The sequence below is a fragment of the Rutilus rutilus genome, assembly GCF_951802725.1.
Source record: "Rutilus rutilus genome assembly, chromosome: 24".
NCBI lineage: Eukaryota > Metazoa > Chordata > Actinopteri > Cypriniformes > Leuciscidae > Rutilus > Rutilus rutilus.
The window spans coordinates 11554657-11569315 of record NC_140228.1 but is presented as its reverse complement, the minus strand read 5'-3'; the positions used below and the strand labels follow the sequence as shown (position 1 = coordinate 11569315).

The following is a 14659-nucleotide window of genomic DNA, read 5'->3' as shown; positions in this document are numbered from 1 at the left end:
AGCTTTGATGATATTTTAGTGGTGTTGCATTCGCTAATGAATCTCTTAAATGAATCTAGTGCAAGAATGATGATTACCATACACAAATAGCACAACACATCATGCAAAAAAAAAAAATAATAATAATAATTCAGATATACACAACATCTAATAAAAATTAATGAAACAATAAATCTGCTTTGTTGCTGATGGTGAGGGAAAAAAAATATGGTTAAAGAATAATTTGAGTGAATACTTCAGCGATTCACCCAAATGTGACGGTCGCTAATCTTTTTAATGAAAGGATTGCAATAAAAAATCGAGTCAAATGGATAAATTATTTGGATAAATAAAATGGAGGGAATTCAAAATCTAATGCAAGGAATTTAAAACTGGGATCCAAGGTGGTCCTTGGAAAAGTTTAGAGAGAAAAAAGTATAAAAACTATCTAGCTAAATAATAAAAAATAACAAAAAATAAAAATTTATAAACAAATGTTTACAGGAAAAAAATATATAACAAATAAATAAATCTAACAGTACTAAAAATTAGTAGTTCATAGAAAAAAATATTTATAATATAAAAATTTCAGAGTATAAATTAGACATTTATACATGAAAATATATAGCTCCTTATTAAATTTTAGAATGGCGGTCCCTCGCACGAGGATGGTCATATTTGGGGGTACGTGGCATCTAAAAGATTGAAAAACCTTGCTCTAATGATAAGGATAAAAGCTAACTTACAACGCGAATACAAATAATATATGAGTGATCTTACACGGAGGTCGTAAAACTACATTTCCCAGAATGCACCTGTCTGTTTTTCACACAGACACGCCCCGTGAACGAAGTGCTGAGTAGAGCAGCAGAAACTGTTAGCTGCTAGTTGAAGAGATGTTTTGAACGTGGCTTCAAATGTAAAAGGATTTATTCTTCACTCATTCATCCGATGTGTGAACGCAGCTATTTTGGATATTGTCATCCATTCCTTGTGCTGACCAGGCGAAAAACAGCGGCATCATGGAGCACATTCGCACACCAAAGGTAGAATTGACTAACGTTAAACACAAGAATTCTGCGAGATGTGTCCTGGTATGGCACAATCAGTCATGATTTCAAAGTCACAAACACTTGTTAAATGTCATTGAATTTATGTATCTATATATGTATTTGAACTAGGCTATAACGTGGTTTCACTTTATAAATATGCCGCGCGGCTCTCCTCAGTGTTTCTGGTCATTTATATCTTCTGGCCTTATTTAAGACGAATGCACTTGAATCTAGTACCGGTGATCCGTATGTAGATGTTCTTTGCCTTTGTGGCCATTTTGATAGATTTCAAAAGCTGTGCAGAACTGGATTGTCCTGAAAGCTTTAACTTAGGCCTTAGAGGCTGATTCTGCATTTTTATGTTGTCTGATAGAAAGCTCCCAAAAGACAGCTTTCTTTCTAACTCTGTTGTCTTTTTTTTTTTTTTGTGACATAATTTATCACTTTAGTACTATACAGTAACTTTAGTGTCAGTGTACTGAACTGTATCCTTTTCTCCTTTTCCATCTTCATGTGAGGGGGTCTGTTTAATATATATATATATATATATATATATATATATATATATATATATATATATATATATATATATATATATCTTTACTATGACTTTTTTTAATCAATTTAACCAATCCTTGTTGAATAGAAGTATTATTTTCTTTCAAAAAAAGAAAGAAAAAGATTACTGACCTAAAAAATTTTAATGGTAGTGTATGTTGTTACAAAAGATTCTATTTTATATAAATGATGAATAAAAAGTACAGCAAATAATTCTGAAAAAGTATCACAGGTTAAAAAAAAACATACTAAGCAGCACAACTGTTTCCAACATTAATAATAAATAAGCATATTATAATGATTTCTGGAAGACTGGAGTAATGATGCTAAAAATTCAGCTTTGCATCACAGAAATAAATTGAAAATGAAAAACATTATTTTTAATAGTTTTACACTATTACTGTTTTTTGTGTGTGTGTGTGTTTTTGATCAAATAAATGCAGGCTTGATGAGCACAAGAAACGTTAAAAATAGCAATGTTTCCAAACTTTTGACTGATACTGTATATATATCTCTGTAAAGTTACCTCGTCGCACTCATGTAGAATATGTCTTGATTTTTGATGTATAAACAACTGTTTAAAGTTTCTTCACTCTGTTGCTTTTGTCAAATTCCTGTTTGTTTTGTGATGTCTGCAGATTTTCTTGCAATCACAGGAAGTGTGTTGCTTAGCTGCAGGCCAGTTGCCGGGAAACTATATCTAATTGTATAATAAACAGTAGTTTTAGATAATATGAATGGATGTCTATTGATGTCTGTGGTCAGTGTCTCAGTCATTATTATTTTTTTTTTGACTAAATGGATTCTTTAATCATGTTTCCTGTCTTACTGAATGTCAAAATACGTGGTAGAATATCATTTATGATATGATTTCGGCCAATAGGATATGGATTGCCCGTTAGTGTGATGTTAATACAAAGTTATTTAAAGGGTTAGTTCACCCAAAAAAGAAAATTCTTTAGTTTGATTAATTACTCTCATGTCGTTCCAAACCCGTAAGACTTCTGTTCATCTTCTGAACACAAATGAAGATCGGAGAGCTTTATGTCCTTCCACTTTCATGCTTCAAAACCTTTATTTGTGTTCCGAAGAAGAAGATGAATGAAAGTCTGACAGAATTGACCGAATTTTTGGGTGAACTAACCCTTTAACTGTAAGGACTAGGAGTCTGTTGTACTGATGGTTTATCAGCTTGAAAATTATGTGATGTATGTGACACACATGAACTCAAATTCCCCACTCTTTGCGTTTTCGTTCATGAATTGTTTTGGATAATTTTATTATACTTTAAGGTACAAGCTGACTGAGTTTAACATATTTTGCCATGTTGTCCCTAAAATTAGGCTATATATGCAGAAAATGTGAAAAACATCAGTGGATTCTGCTTGGTCCTGCCATTCATTTTGGATAATGTCTAAATTGCTCATGATTTACAAGGAGGAAGATATATATGGCTTGACTCTTTCACAGTTAATCTCAGTTAAACTAACTGGTGCTTTCTTCCACAGGTAGAGCAAGTGAAGCTGCTGGATCGCTTTAACAACAAGTCTGTCACAGGAACCCTGCATCTGACGGCCACACATCTGATCTTCGTGGAGAGTAATTCAGCCAGTGCCCAGGAGATATGGGTATGAACAGCCACCCTTAACCGTCTCTAAATGATCTGTCAGGATGTGATAAAGGATTCCTGTGTGACCGGCAGGGTTTAGCTTGGGTATATAGTACAACTAAGCCACTCTTTTTGTGTACAGGATAATAGTGAATTAGATCATGGGAATGAGGTTACTAGTTCTTCACGTTGGTGGTAGGCATTGTTGCTGTGGAAACCTGTCGGCTAAACTTGCCCTTAAGGCCAAGCGAATACGAGAGTGTAGGGGAGGCCAGGAGAGGACATGAATACCAATGACCCACATAGCTCAAGACGTGATCTGCCACTGAGTCTGAGCCATCTGAGTCCACTGATCTGTCCTTCTCAAAGAATGGATGTGAGCGTGTATCGCAGATGAATATCCATATCTCACCATTTTCTCCGGAAGCAGGTCGGAGCAGATGCTAACACTGACAAACAGTTTATCATTATAATATGCTCTTGAGGGGTTATTGCTTTTATGCTATTAGTTATCTAATTGATTGAATTTACGATTTTCGCCTCTGATGATAAAACTTGTGAAACAATCCCATAGATTACCTGCAAGATTTTGAGGAGGTTCTTTTGATTTTGGCCAGTAAGTAACCACCCATAACAACCTAGTAACTGCTTGTCAACATCTTAACCACCCAGAATACCCTAGCAAAGGCGCTTAAAGGCGCTCTAAGCGGTGTCACGCGTTTTTTAGGCTAAAACATTTTTTGTCACATACAGCAAACATCTCCTCACTGTCCGCTAGCTGCCTGTCCCCTGAACACACTGTAAAAAAAAAATGCGGTCTCTGTAGACAGCCCAGGCTCCACAAACGGCAAGAAAAACAAACTGGCCCAGCCTTGGCCACGAAACATAACAAACAGTGTTCCAGCCAATAACCGACAAGAATGATTTGGGGTTTGGGGTTAGTGCCCGTCCACATGAAGGGGGGTGTGTGGAGTGGAGGAGAGAGAAGCATGAAGAGGGAAGTTAGCTAGAGGAGAGATGTCCTAGACAACGACTAACGTTAAAATGGTATATTCTTGAGAATTTTGATATGGCCGACACACGACCAAAGAGACGATGAACAAATAACAAAGAATAGGGAAAAGGAGAAGGAAGGCGACAGCTCTGATATATATATATATATTTATATATATATATATATATATACATACATCTAACGTAAAAGTTTGTTAATATAGTATGTGTCTTATGTGTAAGGTCTATATGTTATATGTCTGTGTTTGTGCATGTCTGTGTTTATATACACACAAACACACACATATATAAATATATGTTTGTGTATATACAGTATATACACACACAGACATATCTTTAATATAAATAAATATAACAATACATACACACACATTATGTAAACAAAACTTTTATGTTAGATGCAATTAATCGCGATTAATTGATTTGACAGCACCAATATATATAGATTTTTTTTTCAAGTAGGACACATTAAATTGATCAAAAGTGACAAAAAATACTTACTTACAAAAATGTATTAAGGGTTTCCACAAAGTATTAAGCAGCACAACTGTCTATGACATTAATAATAAGAAATGTTTCTTGAGCACCAAGTCAGTACATTAGAAAGATTTCTGAAAAATCATGTGATGCTGAAAACTGGAGAAATCAGGTTTGCCATCACAGGAATGAATTACATTTAAATATTAAAATAGCAATTTTAAATTGTAACCTTTTCATTGTTTTTTTGATCGAATAATGCAGACTTTTTTCCCCCAGAAAACTACAGTACAAATTTTCTTTTTTCTGCTTATTTACGCAATGCTAATTAGGTATATATTGAATTATGTTTATACTAGCAGTTTTAGCCCGTTTTTACAGGGGCATCCTTGATCTAATTTTAGTTAGATTTATGAGCAGATGAGATCTGGCCTCAGTAGGACTTTTTTTGAGACTTTGTTCCAGCACTTTCTAAAAACTAGCTGACTGGTTGGAGCAACAGATGTTCACATGACGGACTGAAACCCAACTGAAATAAATTCTGCATCCACATGTGTTGCTTCTTCACTCTCAGGACTAGCTCTGACAAAACGTCTCTCTGTTTGCTTGTAGTACTGCCTTCTGGTCCTTATGCATTATGCACTATATAACACACTTCAGTGATCAATGACAACAGCACCCTGAGTCACGATGCAAAAGGAAATGCAGATACATGCGCATTTTAATAACACCCAGATTTTGACCTTCCGAACTGCTGTGTAGTTAGTTGAATATGGTAATCGTGTGTGTAGTGAATTCTCCTTGTCATGCACATTACATTCGTCTTAAAGATAGAGGAACAGCAGAAGAGGAAGAAGAACAAAAAGGATGTTTCAACATATCTTAAAAAAAGGATCCAGACCAATCTGAGGCTAGTTGATGTAGTTGGTAATGCAGTATTTAGATAAAAAATAGTTCATCACAATAACATGTTCCCTGGTGTGACAACCACAAATATGTTTTCATTGAAAACAGTGTATATATTCATTGTTTTGACATTTTAAACCTAACAAGCTTATTTTTGTAAAAATGTTTTGCACATTATACTTGTTATCAGCCGATATTTTACGTTTAAAAATTATCGGTATTGAACAGTATTGTATATCATAACTGTGGATGCTCATTACTCAATTTTACATTTAGATTGCCTTTGCCTTCATGTAACACTCAAAAGTTAAAGGAATAGTTCACTTAAAAATGAAAATTTTGTCATAATTTACTCAAGCTCAAGTTGTTTCAAACATGTATGAAACACAAAAGAAGATATTTTGAAGAATGTCAGTAATCAAACAGTTGATGGACCCCATTGACTTCCATAGTATTTTTTTTCCTACTATGGAAGTCAATGGTGTTCAACAACTGTCTGGTTACCGATATTCTTCAAAATATCTTCCTTACTGTTCAGCAGAAGAAAGAAATTCATACAGGTTTGAAACAACTTGAGGGTGAGTAAATGATGACAGAATTTTCATTTTTAAGTGAACTATTCCTTTAATATTTAAAAACAGTAATGTAATTACACTGTTTAATTAAGTCTTTAGTAATTGAAGTGAATATCCATTTTTCATACAGTGTATTATAATGTTGCAGCATTTAAAAGAATTTATTTTATTTTATTTTTTATTTATTTAGACAAAATAGTATTGAATTTTAATACTGAATGCATTTTATCCGTTTTCCCCCATATCTTGAAAAATGATGGGGCAAAATGATATCGGCCAGAATTAACAATACATTCCTACTTTACATGAAAAGTGCTGTAATTAATGCAATGACATTTAATATTTTTTTAAATAGGGTTAGGGTTACTGTCCAAATCCTTTCACTATAGTTGAATTTTGTAAATGCATTTTGCATGTATTGATAAGTTCAAGTCCTCCTGGGAAGTTTTTAACGATTTGGGAAGTCATGTTTACGACGACAGGTGCGTTCATAACACTTTCATGTACCTTCTCTTAATTAACTACACCAAAATACATCAAGGTTTTTATACTCTACTTCTAGAAAATGAAGAACAAAGAATGTGCATCTGTGTTTTGCTTTTTTGTTTTTAATTCATTCATTAAGCCACTATAAACTTTGTTACATATTATATTGTTATATTACAATGTTAATTATATTTTGTGCATGTTTTGTTGCAAATAAAAAAGCCTGACAATGTCACTTCTAAATACATAAGTATCCACATTTCTCAATGATACGCCCTCAACTCGTAAACTACAGTAAACTCATATTTACGACTTTGTGGTGACGTTCATGTGCGTTCAACTCATAAACACGATCTTTCCGACATGACTTGAACGCACCTTATGTGTTTTGTGTGTTCAGATCCTGCATCATCACATCGCCTCCGTGGAGAAACTGTCGCTCACAACCAGTGGCTGCCCGCTCCTCATTCAGTGCCGGAACTTCCGTGTTGTCCACTTTGTGATTCCTAGAGAGCGTGACTGCCATGACATCTACAGCTCTCTGCTCAGGCTACTGAGACCAGGTGGGTAAACTCACACGTCTGCCCTCATGAAAAATAAATAGACTGCATATTGAAAGAGTTTCCTGAAAGTCACAGAGGAGACCATTAAGTCCTGGCCACCCTCTGTTCAGTGATTGGATGACAGGTATGGTGGTCATGCTCGAGGTCAGGGACATGTGCGAACTCCAGATGGTCGCCTGAATAGTATGACTTTCTTTTTCACCTTTTGTAAAGTTATTGAATCTTTTGTTTTGTACTCCAGTGTCATATGATGAGCTGTACGCGTTCTCCTACAACCCAAAGCAGAATGACCAACAGAGAGAGGAGGGATGGCAACTCATAGACCTCGCAGCTGAGTTTGAACGGATGGGCGTGCCATGTGACCAGTGGCAAATGACTGATGTTAACAGGGAGTACAAGGTTTGATGTGAGGGTTCATTTATGAAACATGCTCAACGTCACTTTTTCTTTCTTTAAACCAGCATTGAATCTAATTCAGTCTGTCAAGCAACCTAAAAAAGAGTGTAGTGTCCTTCAAGACTAGTATTAGAGTAATGTAGTTGGAATAAAACTAGGATTTAGTCAGATAAACAAACCCCAGGCCAAGCCGATATGAGTTAGTGGTGTTTTATTTGTGAATGAATCTGATGTGCTTATTTGTTTCTTAACAAATCGTTTAAGTAAAATGATTCAGTGATTCATTCAATGTACGAAAAGACTTGAGAGACCAAAACTGAAATAAAAATAAAATAAATTAAAGCTAAACAGAAATATAACAAAAAATTATAAAATGACAAAGGCACAAACAAAATTACTTAAACTTAAACTGAAATATACAAAATAAAAGCTATTTCAAAATATTAATAAATAGTGAATTAAGATATAAATAATACTAAAATAACACTTTTGAATGAGTTCTTACATATGCTATTAAATTATAACATTGATGTACTAACTAAGCATTTAAGCATAAGTCTTTAGATCAAGAGAAACATAAATTCAATGAAGTGTGCCCATAGTTTTGACTGGCACTTGCGGTAATTGTTTCTTTTGTGTATTGTAAATGTGTCTGACTATAAATTCTGTGCTTAGGTGTGTAAGACATATCCAAGAGACTTATACGTACCCATTACGGCCAGTAAACCCATCATAGTCGGAAGCTCCAAGTTCAGAAGCAAAGGACGTTTTCCTGTTCTTACATACTTCTACCAGGAGAAGAAGGTAAGAATGGTTCATACTGTCTCTACTAATGAGAAAAGGAAGCCAGTGGTTGATATGAAGAATATTAGGCCTTTGTTAATCATTATGAAAATAGTCTCTGTTGACATTGTAATGACCATTAGTTGCTTCTGCTGTGTTAGATAAGATAAATGAGATGGTAAACAGGTAATGGCTTGTCGGCACACAGAGGATGCTGATTATGATAAACAGTAGTTTTACTGGCAAATAAGGGCTTTATGCCAGTGACTTCTTCCCAGCATCTGCACTGTCTTTGTAAACTTATTTACTCTGCTTTTATATTGTTCTTCAGGATGGTGAACATTTATATTTGTTTGTGTCATGTCTCCAGGCGGCAGTGTGTCGGTGCAGTCAGCCTCTCTCCGGCTTCAGCGCTCGCTGTTTGGAAGACGAGCACATGCTTCAGGCCATCAGCAAGGCCAATCACAACAGCCGATATATATACGTGATGGACACGCGGCCTAAGGTAGAACGTCATGGAGTTTTATTGTGTTCTTCAAGCCAGTTCCTTGATCATAACAGGTTCATTAAGCACTGTTTGTTTTCTTCGTAGTTAAACGCATTGGCGAATCGTGCGGCGGGGAAAGGCTATGAGAATGAAGACAACTACTCTAATATCCGCTTCCAGTTTGTGGGCATTGAGAACATCCATGTGATGAGGGGAAGTTTGCAGAAGCTTCTGGAAGGTCTGAGACGCTGAAGTATGAATTTTTTGGTTCATTCTCATCTCATTTTGTGGATCGTCAACATCTCTGTTATTTGCGTTTCTCATAGTGGTGGGAACGCGCTCCCTTTCAATGCCAGATTACCTGGTCGGACTGGAAAACAGCGGATGGTTGCGTCATATCAAAGCCATAATGGATGCAGCAATATTCCTTGCCAAGGTAAAACTCTTTGTATGTGGTATTTTGCTGCTGGTTCTTCAGTATTCAGTAGGGCTTCCCTTGACTAAATATTTTTCCAAATAACTAGTAATCGTTCATTTATTCTATTAGTTGACTAATCGCACGTTTATATTAATTTAATTACTTAAATTTATACTAAATCATAATGGGTCTATTTTGCGCTCAAGCGCACATAAAGCTTGCCGCAAAGCACTGGCAAAAGTAATGATTATGAATGTGTCGGAAAAAATAGCAAGGAGACATTTTAATTTGTTATAGATAAACTATAGTTTTCTGAGTCCGTGTCGGCTGCAAAGAGGAAGTTGACGATGCTGACTCATCTCTGCTGTATAGTGAAATTTAGAGTGAAATGCACCTTTCATACGAATTACAGTATTTGTTTTCAGTTATTTGTTTATAAGTAGACATTTCAAACTTTCTGTGGATATATATCTCATGTCTGAGTTTCGGGTCATTTTTGTGACGTGATCTAGTTCACGAAGAACGAGATGGCAGAAAGTGCAATGATAAGCAAATGATGAGCCATATTTAAGGTCAATGGATGATAGGTGAACGTTTGGATTTTCTTGCCTGAATGACTGTAATTACCACAAGGACCCGCTGTTAACGATCTGTCCCTCATGGACTGCGTGACTTCTCCACTTCCTGTGGAGTTTTCTTTTCTGTGACAAACCGACTAATAAAATAATGGTCGACTAAGCCTTTTCATGTCTACTAACGTTCAGTCGACTAATAGGAATAATCTAGTTTTCATTAACAATAACCACACTGTTATGAATTCAGCAGATTTGTCAGATGTTTTTTGTTATACCAGGCTGTGACTGTGGAAGGTGCTAGTGTCCTAGTGCACTGCTCTGATGGATGGGATCGGACAGCTCAGGTCTGCGCTCTAGGCTCTCTATTGATGGATCCGAACTATCGCACCATTAAAGGTTTCATGGTAGGAGCCTTTTGTGTGTTCAAGCTGACATTATCGTTCGTCTCTTTCCACCTTCTAATATATCTTCCTCTTGTTCTCAGGTACTTATTGAAAAAGACTGGATTTCCTTTGGACATAAGTTTGCAGACAGGTTAGCATGATTCTCAGTTTAGTTATTGACTCAAGTTGCTTGAAGAGTCTGAAATAACCTTGCATAACATTTCCCCACAGGTGCGATCAATTGTACACCGAACCTAAAGAGGTGTCGCCCATATTCACGCAGTTCCTGGAGTGCGTATGGCAGCTGACTGAACAGTTTCCTCAGGCTTTCGAGTTCAGTGAGTGGTTCCTCATTCAGATCCACGAGCATATCCATTCCTGCCAGTTTGGGAACTTCCTGGGCAACAGCCAACGACAGAGAGAGGACCTTCAGTGAGTCAAACAAACCTGAATTCCCTTCCTTCCCGTCATCTCAGAGCCCTTAATGCATTTGTCTGTCATTAAAGGTTGAAGGAGAGGACATATTCATTATGGGCTCACCTGCTGAGTGAAAAGCAGCTCTACTTGAACCCCCTGTACAGCCCGAGCTTTGCAGAGTCACACCCAGTTTTGGAACCATCCACCCAAGCCTACCACTTCAAGTACAAATGACTAACCACTTCTCTTTATGTAAGACTCCTCCTTTATTTAGACGGTTTAATCAGTAACCGGTTTGTTTTGCAGGTTCTGGAGAAACATGTACCATCAGTATGACCGTTCCATGCACCCTCGGCAGTCCATTCTCAAACAAGTCCTCACCTTGAAAGAAAGCAACCGAGAGCTTGAGGCCACAGTGCAAGCCCTGAAGACTGTGAGTTCACCTCAGGAATTTGGTTTCCAGATAAAAATTAAGCGTTGAACGCTCGCTTCCCATGAAGAAGTAGTCATGGATTTGTGTGTTGCAATACCACTTAAGTTTCCTCTGAGGGATACAAATGAGGCTGGGAAGGAGTGAAGTACAGTTATCTCAATATGTTATATTGTCTGAACATCCTACACTCTTAGAAGAAAAGGCTCGATTTAGAACCCTATGGTTTTTTACTCAATTTTAAAGAACCATTTATGGCAAAAAGGTGCTATGTAGGGCAAAAAGTCTTCAATTATTGCATAATACTTATACATTTAGTTATTTCTAATGATAAAGTATGCTTATGAGCTGTTTAATTCATAAAATTGAATTAAGATTAAAATGAATTAAACCTAAATCCATGAAATGATCTCATGAAGAATTATAGAATTAAGATATTTATATATATATATATATATATATATAAAACGTATTATCATAATGTATAATAATTATTATTAATAATTGTTTAATATATTAAGTGTTGTACTGTTTATTTTAGTTAAATGATAATGCTTTAACAATAATAATATAATAATTATAAAAACATAATTACATATTTTTAATAATATTAATAATATATAATATAAATAACAATGTTATTGTTATTATAAAAGTAATAATAATTTAATAATAATGTTTAATTTATTATTACTGAAACAATAATATAATAATTATAATTAAAAAATAATATTTGATTAATAATAATATATAATATAAATAACAATGTTATTATTATTATTATAAAATAATACTTTAATTGTTTAATTTATATTACATCAACAGTAATAATATAATTTAAATAATTAATTAAATATTTTTTATTAATGATAATGTATAATATTAATAATGTATAATATAAATAACAATGTTATTATTATTATTATTATTATTATTATTATAAAGGAGTTATAATTTTCTAATAAAAATAATTAACCCTTCATTGTTCTATCCTTCCATCAATAGCCCCATTTGTTTCCTTCATTCATCTGAAATCACACATTCTCTCCTGTTTCTCTGTGTTTCCACAGAAGCTGCAGAAGTTCGGGGTGAGCACGTCTCCACTGAAGCCCAAAACACCCCCAGCCGAGCGCAGTCTCCCTCCCCGGCCTCGGTCCCTCATTCTGGGAGCTCCTCTTCTCAGTCGGAAGGAAGTACAGCAGGAGGAAGACGAGGAGGTGTTTGGAGAGGAGGCTCTGGAGGATCCTCCGGCCAGTACTGGAGGAGAACGGACTGTAGAGGGCAGCAGTGCCACAGAGAACGGTTATGGAGATCTGCCAGGGTCCTTCGGTCCCAAGAACGAGCCAACCGTGGTCACCTTGGAGTTTGGAGTGGCCAGAATGACCTGCTAAGAACACTTGAGGACTTGATTTTTGAGAATTAAGGAATTAAGCAGGATAATATAATATTTGTATATTCAGTAATGAGAATGATGAAGTATGTTTGCTGATGTGTGTGTGTGTGTGTGTGTGTGTGTGTGTGTGTGTGTGTGTGTGTGTGTGTGAGCGCCCGTGCGCGCATTTGTTTACTCTACGTGATGGCACTGCACTCATGTATGATAGACAAAGAGATAAATGGAAGAAGGAATTCAGAGGTGGATCCCTTACTAAATTCATTGTTATATCAGTCAAATTAAATGTTATTTCTGTCATCACCTACATGTAAAAAAAAAAAAAAAAATTTTTTTTGGTTCATTTTTTTAAAGGATGTCAATAGCACTAAGAAGAAAAGATGAAATAAAGAGCTGGTAGACTTGTGTTTTTTTTTTTTTTTTTTATGTGTTCAGACTCAAAACTTCATTCGTTCCATGTCACTTGTTATCTTGAAGGGTGAAAAGATAGATGCTGTCCAGAATGAAGGATGACTACAGAGATGCCCTACACACAAGTGTCCCATGTGCGGTCTGGTCGATTGTGGGGGGGGGGTTAGTTAGGAACTCAAAAGGTTAATGTGATGTCACAGAGCAGGTCAAAGGTCATATTTACTTATAAGTGATTATATGAGAATACAATAAATCATTACGGCTACTAATCTGAATTAATCTACAGCAATCTGTCATTGTCACATACAAAAGCAATTGCAGATTATGAACTACCTCGGAAATTATTATACATGTGTAAGAATATGTGTAATAAGTGTTGTGATTGTTTAATTTTTTTTTAAGAAATCTTTTATGTTCACCAAGGCTGCATTTATTTGATCAAATATACAGTAAAAACTAATATTCTGAAGGATTATTACAATTTAAAAGAACTGTTTATAATCTGAATAAATTTTAAAAGATGAATTTTCAGCATCATTACTCCAGTCTTCACTGTTACATGACCCTTCAAACATTCTAATATGCTGATTTGGTGCTCAAGAAACATTTCTTAATATTATCAATGTTGAAAACAGTTTGAGCTAAGTAAGATTTAACACAGATAATTTTTTATTCAGCAAGGATGCATTAAATTGATCATATTTTTAAAAAGATATTCAATAAGAAAATAGTTCTTTAAATTGTAATAATATTTCACAATGTTCTATCAAATAAATGCAGCCTTGGTTAATATAAGAGACTTCTTTCAAACACACACCCACAAATCTTAATTATTCCAAACTTAGTATGCTATATAATAAAACAATAATGAAATATAGTTAATACCTGTCGCCTAAATGTCTATCAAATTAATATTTAGGACAATTCTTTTTTTTATATATATTTTTTTATTATTATTTGGGATGGTTATTTTTCTAGGTCAAACTAGACTGAGCTCATTCCAATAAAAAAAATGTATCAGCATATTATGATTTGGGACATACTAATTCTAATCTGATATAGCCTACTATTTAGAACAGATACAGTATGTGAATTTGGTATAGAGAGCTCAAGTTAAGCTGATTACAAAAGTGCCTTATTTTTCATATGTAGTCAAATGAGGGCCGAATGAGTAACTCATTGAGAACCGTCTCAAAATTATTAAGAGGCTGTCTGTATCTTACCACACTGCTAGATTTAAGCACCCGTCTGTCATCCATCTTGCGTTTGGAAGCACATCATAAAAGTGATTATTGGGCCCAAACCCTCGGGACCTAGGTATTACTGACTGACTGGAAGAGGATCACTAGACGAAATGGGAATTATCACTAATCCCTGCAAAGTGGCCCTAGATGATAGTCTGCTGTATGTCTGTAAAGATCTACACACACAAAGGCCAGTTTGAGTGAAATGTGTGTACACTCAGGTCTTTTGTCCTTCATAAGCAGAAGTAGCCTACATCTAAAAAAAAATCAGCAAGTAGCCTAACAATGATTTGTGCATAATAAGTGAAATGTGTCCATGTATTAAGCACTCAGATTCATCCAAACAACCCATAGAATGATGTAATCACTTATTCTTTCTTTATTATACCTTGTCTCCATAAATGGTGGTTATGGACCACCTGGATGTGATACTGTGATACTGGTCTGTGGATGTAAACAAACTTCAGGCAGGCCACTTACCAAGATTTCCCCCCTCAATATCTAAT

At 35.2% G+C, this 14659-nt stretch overlaps 1 protein-coding gene across 1 annotated transcript; it reads left to right on the top strand.

The window, feature by feature from the left end:
- The first annotated feature begins 796 nt into the window (after positions 1-796).
- mtmr6 (myotubularin related protein 6) lies at positions 797-12904 on the top strand. Its single transcript, XM_084399428.1, has 14 exons — positions 797-1025; positions 3098-3217; positions 7057-7219; positions 7461-7618; positions 8291-8419; positions 8769-8903; positions 8991-9123; positions 9212-9321; positions 10157-10282; positions 10363-10412; positions 10493-10693; positions 10768-10902; positions 10985-11111; positions 12179-12904. Exons 1-14 carry the CDS (start codon positions 1002-1004, stop codon positions 12497-12499), a joined length of 1932 nt encoding a protein of 643 aa, XP_084255554.1. The 5' UTR covers positions 797-1001; the 3' UTR covers positions 12500-12904.
- The last annotated feature ends 1755 nt before the right edge of the window (positions 12905-14659 follow it).

What these genes read in the sequence shown, in the direction of transcription:
- mtmr6 (XM_084399428.1), top strand. Translation starts at nt 1,002, where the DNA reads ATGGAGCACATTCGCACACCAAAG. An exon ending in TGATGGACACGCGGCCTAAG is followed by an intron (nt 8,904 to 8,990) that starts GTAGAACGTCAT and finishes TTTTCTTCGTAG; the next exon opens with TTAAACGCATTGGCGAATCG. An exon ending in GGACATAAGTTTGCAGACAG is followed by an intron (nt 10,413 to 10,492) that starts GTTAGCATGATT and finishes ATTTCCCCACAG; the next exon opens with GTGCGATCAATTGTACACCG.